Source organism: Pteropus vampyrus, unplaced genomic scaffold, assembly GCF_000151845.1.
Source record: "Pteropus vampyrus isolate Shadow unplaced genomic scaffold, Pvam_2.0 Scaffold86, whole genome shotgun sequence".
Classification (NCBI taxonomy): Eukaryota; Metazoa; Chordata; class Mammalia; order Chiroptera; family Pteropodidae; genus Pteropus; species Pteropus vampyrus.
Window position 1 is genome coordinate 3853238 of NW_011888867.1, and position 9004 is coordinate 3862241.

At 50.9% G+C, this 9004-nt stretch overlaps 1 protein-coding gene and 1 non-coding gene across 2 annotated transcripts in view; one reads left to right on the top strand and one right to left on the bottom strand.

The window, feature by feature from the left end:
• The window catches only part of KIAA2013 (KIAA2013 ortholog), a gene marked incomplete at its 5' end in the record, with an annotated part of 5292 nt that extends 2237 nt beyond the window's left edge, over nt 1–3055 (top strand). The window contains 2 exons of the mRNA XM_011363628.1: nt 76–929; nt 2357–3055. Coding sequence (XP_011361930.1) covers nt 76–929; nt 2357–2374 — 872 coding nt within the window. The remainder of the gene's footprint in view (nt 1–75; nt 930–2356) is intronic.
• A 5178-nt stretch (nt 3056–8233) lies between these two features.
• Nucleotides 8234–8349, bottom strand: LOC111742148. The gene has a single exon (XR_002781197.1). It is a non-coding gene; the product is annotated as a U5 spliceosomal RNA (small nuclear RNA).
• Between the last annotated feature and the right edge of the window lie 655 nt (nt 8350–9004).

Consider the following 9004-nt stretch of genomic DNA (forward strand, 5'->3'; position numbering starts at 1 on the left):
TCGATCTCTGTTTTATAACCTCTGCCACCTAGCCGTGCCATTCCCTCTTAATGAGCAACCTTTGTGACGTTACAGGTGTGGAAATGAAGAAGATCACAGATGCCCACACCCCATCTGGCCTGACTGTGAACCTGACCCTGTATTACATGCTGTCCTGCTCACCAGCCCCACTTCTCAGCCCCAGCCTGAGCCACAAGGAGCGAGACCAGATGGAGTCGACGCTCAGCTACGAAGATCACTGCTTCAGTGGCCATGCCACCATGCACGCCGAGAACCTCTGGCCAAGCTGGCTGTCCTCCGTCCAGCAGATCCTGCAGCTCTCTGACCTGTGGAAGCTGACCCTGCAGAAGCGTGGCTGCAAGGGGCTAGTGAAGGTGGGTGCCCCAGGCATCCTGCAGGGCATGGTGCTCAGCTTCGGGGGGCTGCAGTTCACCGAGAACCACCTCCAGTTCCAGGCCGACCCCGACGTGCTGCACAATAGCTATGCCTTGCACGGCATCCGCTACAAGAACGACCACATCGACCTGGCTGTGCTCGCGGACACCGAGGGCAAGCCATACCTGCACGTGTCCGTGGAGTCCCGCGGCCAGCCCATCAAGATCTACGCCTGCGAAGCGGGCTGCCTGCAGGAGCCCGTGGAACTGACCTCGGCGCCCGAGGGCCACACCTTCTCGGTCATGGTGACACAGCCCATCACTCCACTGCTCTACATCTCCACCGACCTCACACACCTGCAGGACCTGCGGCACACGCTGCACCTCAAGGCCATCTTGGCCCACGACGAGCACATGGCCCAGCAGGACCCCGGGCTGCCCTTTCTGTTCTGGTTCAGCGTGGCCTCCCTCATCACCCTCTTCCACCTCTTCCTCTTCAAGCTCATCTACAACGAGTACTGTGGGCCTGGGGCCAAGCCCCTCTTCAGGAGTAAGGTATAAAGCCCTGTGTCTTCAGAGCCCCAGGCCCTGGCCTTGCGTTCTGTCCTGAGTCTAGAAGGGGGTGAGGCCTGAGCAGTCATGGGGTGCCCTAAGCCGGTGCCCTCAGCCCTCAACACAGAGAGGGGAGCAGGTGTGTTTTGAGAGGATGTTAAAAAGTGACTTTCAAGAGGAGACCATAGAAAGGGACGGCTGTGGAAATTCAGGTGTGGCTAGGCGGGTCCTCAGGCCTCAGTGATGTGGGCAGTTACCGCCCACTGCTCCCCAGTAAATCTCAGCACTTGAAAACAATTGCACCAAGCCCCTAAGTCGACCTGGAGCTTTTAAACTGCTGGTGGGACCGCCACCCTCACCCATGAGGGCCTGTTCACTGCGGTTCACAGGTCAGTCCCTCACTGAGGCCACTTGAGGTGGTCATCTTGTCAGCCCAGGACGGGGTCATTCCCCTCCTGCTTCCTGAGACATCCGTGCCCCGTGAAGCTGTGATTGGGCCCACCGTCGCTGTGGGGCTGTCATCTGGAATATGTCTTAGGGATCAGGGTTGGCGTCTCAGGAGGCCACCTCCTCTGCCCTGTCTCCTAGTCATCTGTGCTTTCTCACTGCCATGATTTCCTGGGAGAAAGATCAGAAGGGGGTCCATTGTTGGCAGTCACAGGAGAAAGTGCTGGAGAGGGAGCTGAGCTTGTTCCCCTTCCTCCCGTTCCCCCCATATTCCCCTCACTGTAGTGAGAGGAGAGAGGTACATGAAGCTCTAGGTCTGGGCTCCTGAGGAGTTAAAGAGCAGGGGCCAGCAGGAGAGAAATGCCTCGTCACCTGCCCAGAGGGCTTTGTGGCCAGGGCTTGGAGAAGGAAGTAGCACTGGACCTGAGGGAGCGGGAGAAGGGCTGGGGGCAGGTCTGCGCTCCTCAGGCTGACGGAGCTGACGAACAAATGGAAAATCAGATAAAAACAATGCAGGCAGCACATTAGCGTCCCGTTAGCCAGAGGAGAACAGCTACTCTGCACTGCGTGGATTCGCATGGCAGCCTGTTTAGCTGGCAGGCTGCCTTTCCCTGCTGGTCGCTCGGCTTCTCTGCCCTTAATCTGGCATACGTCCATCCACTTCGGTTCCCTCACATAATCAGGGACAAGCCAAATGGCCTTCATGGGGCATTGCCCATGTCCCTCAGTTTACACGCTGAAGCTGGCCACACCACAGCAGGGCCCAGTGATCACTGCCCTGGCCCGAGGAGTCCCCAGGCCACTGAATCCATGGTAGCTCTAGCCTTTCTGGCAAACCAGGCCGGGAGCTGTCTGCAAGGCCAGATCAGAGCCCGGGTGGGGAGCCACCAGTGCCGCCTCCATTGCCTGCTTCCCTTAGCATTTCTGTGGCTCTGCAGAGGGTTGGCGGCCGGCAGTAACAACTTGTTTTGTTAATTGAACAGGAAGATCCCAGTGTCTGAGTGACCCCACAGTCCTGCTCTCAGCCACCAATTGCACAAGACGCCCGGCACTGAAAGTCCTGCTGCTACGAACAAGGGATCCTTTGAAAGCACCCACCCTTTTGTGCCTTGTTGGGGGACACCAGTGACGCAGAAGCACGTGTGGACGTTCAGGAGTCTGCATTGAGGAGCGGGAGGGGAGGGGCCAGTGGACTTTTTGTAAGCTTTCGACTCAATAAAATGAACCTAATGGAAAATACTTGAAATTGAACTCACTCCTTCCACTTCCCCACTTTCTTCTGGCCCACGAAATAGAACCTCTTTTGAAAAGACTCTTGTCTGGGAAAAACTGGTTTTTTTTTTTCCTAATTTAAAGTGTTCCTTCTTGACTGAATTTTTAATTTATTGTTGAGTTTTGCCGGATGGCTTTTGCCGTCCACTTTAGACAGTGAACCCGGGCGGTGATTTCACCGCTGGAGTGGAGGTTGGAGGCTCGGCATGCTGCCCGCGTGGAGGGTGTGGGGCTTGGGTCATCCTCGGGCTGGCGCCTTGTCTCTGATCGTGAACCTGTGGGGATGTGTGGTTTTGTATTTCTGGGCCTTAAGGAGGTGTTTTGCTTTCTAGTGATTGATGATTGTTGGGTTTTGAAATACCAAAGCTTTCTTTTGTTCTGTTTTTGAATAAATCTCTTTCAAACTTCCATGACCGGTTTGTGTGTGGTTGAAACCTCTGAAGACATCCCATCTCCCTCCATCACCAGACCCTTGGGTAGTGTCTGAAGCAGAAGGACAGGCCACCTAGCCCCACTGGAACTAAAGGAATTCTCTTCCCACAACTTCCCTCAGAGGGGTCCCCTCAGAAAATGCAGAGGTGGCTACCATTCTGCTCCCCTGCGGGGGTTCGCTGGGTAGCCTGGCCACATGGGCTGGTTGAGAGGCATCACCTGGTCCTTTTTCTATTACTGTGCCCTCTCCCCACTACCTGCCCTAAATAGCCTAGATTTGCCTCCCCTGGGTTTTGTGGCAGCAGAGAAAAACCCTGGGTTGGCTTCCTGCCGGTTCCCTGAAACAGATATGACCCCCGGCCTTAGGAAGAGGATGGAGCTGGCCCCCAGACCAAAAAGGCCCGAGCTGGGCGCAGCAGTCCACCTGCGGACACCGAGATGCTGGCATCCTTCGGAGTGGTGTTTCAAGCATCCTGACTCACCAGAAAGCCTGGTTTGTTTGCCAAGGAGCTAAACGTCTGGCCCACAACATGGCTGGGGGAGAAAGTAAACAAGTGTCAGGCTCTCCTAGCAGCTGCCCTGGTTCTCCAGTTGCTTGGGTCCCACACACCTTCCACGTCTGCTCTGGAGAGTGTAGGACTCAGAAATGCCACTTCCTTCCAGCCTGGGTCATTAGTGGGCTTACCCATTTCGGAGAGTGGGACCTAGCATGTGACATGCCCTCTAGTCATTGCCTTAAACTGAAAGCTGCTTGATGAGTCACACTTGAGAGCCTGACACATTCTGTTTCACTTGAAACCCAACATGTGGTGGGCTCCCAGAAATGTAAAAACAAACCCATGTACCTGGTGCCCTAGAGATACCGAGTGAATGACCAGAATTTTAATAAACTAATATTTGTGAATTGTAGCTCTCTCATTTCAGTGCTCATCATAAGTGTTAGATATCTACATAAATGTGGCCCTATGCGGGGAGGAGGTTGCCGAGGGTTAAGATCCCAATTTGGAAGATGAGGAAATGACCTTGGACTGAGCTGTTTGCCCAGGACCATGCAGGCATGACCAGGACCAGGCCGGCATGAAACTCGGGCTTGCCCTAGGCCCTGCCTCTGAGCCCCCACACCCACTCCATTTTCCCCACTCTGCTCCTGATGGATTCCGAAGGACAAGATGCAGGTAAAGCATTTCTCCTCCCCTCCAGGATGGCAGCTGCAGGAGCGGTTCAGTGTCTACCCCGAAACTCTGCAGTGCTTCCATTCAGCCTGCCCTGCAGAGAGGAGAAGCTGGCCAGCCTCAGCTGGGAGCAGGCCGGGCGCCAACCCTCATGCGTCTGCACAGAGGCTTTATCAAGTTGCTTCTTCAGGGGTGGAAACCTGGTATGGAAAATCCGATTGCACGCCACCCGGCACTTCCCAACGGCTGAAAAGTTGGTTTGGAAATGTGTTGACCCCCTGAAGACCTACCTGCCCCACAAGCTTCTTGTGCCTCATCTCACATCTTCTCAGCCCACCTTTTGTTCCTGCCATGGCTGCAGCCACCAGCTCTGTGCAGGCGTGAGGCCCTGATGGCACACTGCTTTGGCTTCTCTTACCTTCAGGAAGTTACTCTGTACACAGCACATGTGTAGCATCCAGGCATATGAATGATAATGTTGTTGGGGACAGCCCTGCACCCATGGCAGATGGAGCCAGTGGACTAGCACTACCCTCTGCTGTCTCTCGGGGGGACAATTCTATGTAGCTCAGATGGTCTCGACGGGCTTGGGCCCTCACCGCCCATGCTGGTGAGCGACGAGATAAGGCCCCCTCGATTTGGTTTTCCTCTTCCCAAACGGACTACCTGCACACGAGCTTCTGCCTCAGAATAAACCCTCTGAAGGGTTTTCCAAAAGGAAGGGGGATTCTCCCACGGACAGTATTAGAGACTGAGCATTTGTGTCCCCCCAACTCTGAGATTCACATGTTGAAATCCTAACCCCTAATGTGATGCTATTTGGAGGTGGGGCCTTTGGGAGGCGATTAGGTCATGAGCGAGGGAGTCCTCGTGAATGGGGCTGGTGCGCTAACAAGAGAGACCCCACGGAACTCTCTAGTCCTTTTCTTGCCATGCGAGGACACAAGGAGAAGATGGCAGTCTGCAACCCAGAGGAGGTTTCTCACTGTGCTGGCACCCCGGGTCTCAGACTGCCAGCCTCCGGAACTGTGAGAACTACTTTTCTGTTGTTTTTAAGCCCCCAAGGCTATGTTTTGTTTCGTTTTGTTTTGTTTTTTATTTTGTTCTAGGAGCCCAAATGGACTAAGACAGGCATATTCTTCCAGTGAAGAAATGGAACTTTTCAAGAATACAGAGATTCTCAGGACCTCAGGTGAAGAAGGAGCCTTATAGCTTTTCTTCCTCACGCATTCACAGCCCAGCTTCGAGAAACTTGTGAAACCCTGGAATTGTAAAATATGTGCACATTTTTTTTTCATGAAGAGAAGTTCTGTAGCTTTCCTCAGATTCTTAAAAGGAAGCCTGACAAAAAATCCTTAAGATCAAGGTAACCTGTACTTTGGAGTCTTGTTTTTACCCCCCCGCCCCGCTCCCCACCGCATCCCAGAATCAGCAGTGGCCTGAGCTTCCGATGTCTGGTTAGGGGTCTGGCAATTGGGCAGATCACCCCCACTTGCTGTGGGGCAGTTATCGTCCATGCAGAAAGGAGGTTCGGGGAGGGTGTGGCTACCTCAGTTGCTGGGCGCTGGCCAAGCAAACAGCCCCACCCTGAACAAGCTACCTACTAGCTGACAGTCCTGGTTCCACTGAGCCTCTCCTCTGGACTTTAGCCAATGGAAGCTTCGGATAATCATCTGTTTCAGTAAATGTTGATTGTGAATCCTCTAGCGGGCTATGCATCTGGCTCTTGGGTGACCAAGGGAGAAAGTTTACATTTGATGAACATCTACTGTGTGCTTGGCACTCCCCCACTAGCTTAAGTTCCATGAGGGCAGTGGCTCTATGTCCTCCGGATGGCCAGAAAAATAGCGCAATGCCTGGCACAAGGTAGACACTCAAAGAATGCTTGTTGAATTGCATTCGTATGCATTGTGTCATTTAATTCTTGTGTCTCAATTAAGTCTTTGGGGGTTGTAAGTGACAGAAGACTTAATTACAACTGGCTTAAACAAAAGGAAAAGTTCACATGCCAGTCTAGTAGGAGCATCAGGAATGGCTTGATCCAGGCTCAAGTGACCTCAGCAGGACACACCTCTTGCTTCCTGTAGATGGGCTTCTATCCTTAGACTGGCTACACTTGTGGGGGGAAAAAAAAAGTCACTGTTATCTATCGCAAGACTGATGCTCTCCTAACAAGACCAGCCGAGTCTGAGTCCAAGCATTCCTTCCTACGTGCTGAGGTTCACCTCTGATTGGACAGCCCATCCCTGAGCCAGTCACTGTGGCCAGGGTGCAAGGGATATGATAGGTAGGTTAGGCCACTCACGCCACCTCCTCAGAGCTGGGCATGGGGTCAATCTCAAACCACTGAACAGAGAATAATAGGAAAGGGGTGGCTCCCCAAAGGGTGGTCCTATGGTCCCATCTTCATCCCTTGAGAGCCTCTTCAAGGTGGTGTACTTCTTGGCTCATGAATCAGCCATTTCTCCAAGGAGCCTGCTTCCTTTGAATAGAGAGTGTTATTTGGAGAGTCAAATCTGGGTGCTTGGAGTGCTCTTCACACTGGGTCGTTGTTTTTTGTCCAAAGTGAACAACGCAGAAGTTAAAAACCCCTGCTTTAGATACACACCCAGCCGTCAGAGGCCAAAGAAAGCACTGGCCACTAACAGTTAATTCTGACAGACCAGAGCTGGTCATGTGAGGAGCAGCTTGTCTGGGGAAAGGAAAGAATGTTGAAGTCCCAACACTTGAGTAGCATTTGGGAATGATGTAGCAGGGCTGGACTGTGGGTAACTCTCTGAGCTTGAGGTCATGGTTCTCTATACAAGAGCTGGCCACAGAGAGGAGCTTGGGCAGCTGAGAAATGGAGCCCAAGGAAGGAACTTCGGGATGGATTCCCTCCCTCCTTTACCGTGGCCGATCCTGCTAGTTTTCTTCTCCAGTATTCAAACACCATTAGCAGGGCTCATGGCTGCCGAGAGGAAAGACTACATTTCCCAGTCTGCCTTGTAGGTAGGCCTGCCCAGGAAGCTAAGTTCTAGCCAATGGGATTGGTTAAAAAATTCACTGCCTCTTGAGTTTTATCAATCCCATTATAACCATCATGGAACGTCTTTCTCATTTCTATCTTGTTAAAATGATCCAATTATAGTTTTAAAGCTGAATTACCTCCTCAGAAACAAAACAAAAAAACAAACTAGCAATATTTATAAAAATGTCATAGAAAAACAAATTTTAAAAAAGTTATTGTAAACTTATAATAAGTCAAAACTTACAATAAATGTAATCCTTCCAGTCAGAGTGAGAAAGGTGCTGGGCCTTGCCAGGGGGAATTTACCTCCTTGAAAAATGTTTGTGGATGGATGTGCCCAAGAGGGATATTTAAAAATATATATACAGAAAAGTTTTATCTAAGGCCAGCACAAAAACCAGGCTAACTGGCTGTTGTATATTTAGGAAATATCTGTGCCAGGCGTCCCCTCGAGGCCCCGGGAGCAGAGCAAGTTGGTGTTTGGCGGTCTCTAACCTGTGAACATTTGGGGTATGGTAGGACTCGCAGACTTCACGCTGGAGCTCTAGGTTCTTAAAGCCGCGGTGCTGATCGGGAGATCGGGATGGGACTTGCACAGGGGCTTCTAGAGAGCTCCACGGTTGCCCCTTCCGAGCTGATGTGTCCTTCCTGTCTCCTTAAGGCAGAGACATCCTCCGTGGGGCCTAGGAGCAGCGTGCAAATCCACTAACGATTCCTTCCATCGTGCAGTCAGTTGACAAACTTATACCCCACGGGAGGAGCGAGCTGGCGTAACACATTAAGCTAATGAACTAAGCTAATGAACTAGCAGAAGCAGTCACAACATTTCGTCAGCTCAAGCTGCGGAGTGCTAGTACCCCAAGAATACACGCGTAGACGAAAACACACATCTCAGAAGCAGAGACTTGAAACAGATTGAGAAGTAAACGCAAAAATAGAAGTTCAAGTTACCACTATTTTTAAACTGTATGATTAGCCTTACCGACGTAAGGCCTCAAAAAATTGGTTCAAAACTCAGAATTGTTCCTCTCCACGGAAATCTTTAGTAAAAGGCGAAAGACTTATGCGATCTGAAGAGAAACCAGAGTATGCTTTCTTGCTCCCTGCCCACACTTCTCGGATAACTGTTATCCCTAATTCTATAATGGTGATTATTTATCCACAAGAGCTAGGGACGTCTCCTTTTCCCCAGACGCTTCTGTAAACGAAGTTTCACTCTGGGGAAAAAATAGTTTTTTAAAAAAGGAAATTACAATAATTTTTTAGGTTGAAAAATTGTCCTGTGTGTAATGCATTGTGGGTATTCAAATAAAAAATCTCAGCTGTCATTCTCCGGTTTCCGGAAATACCTTAAATAGTTCATCCGTTTTGGTGCTGAGACTGGGACTACCACCAGGGGGCAGAGCAGAGGCCAGATTTAAGGACTATAGACCTGAGCCTGATCTAACCAGAAAAAGTCTGTTTTATGACTGGCACTCCAACTAAAACTTCTTTGGGGCTTAAATCAATAAAATAATTAAAATTATAAAATAAAACAAAACTTGGAAATAATAATTTTCATTCATTCATTCAACAAAAATGTATTCAGCACTGCTTTAAACCCTGCGCTGGGGTCTAGGGGTAGAGTATATACCTAACAATTCATCTTCGAAGAGCACGCTATGTGATGGGGAGCCAGGGGTGCGTGATAAGCAATGATCACAGAATGTTCGGTGTCACCTGGGCAGCACATTTAAGGATCCACA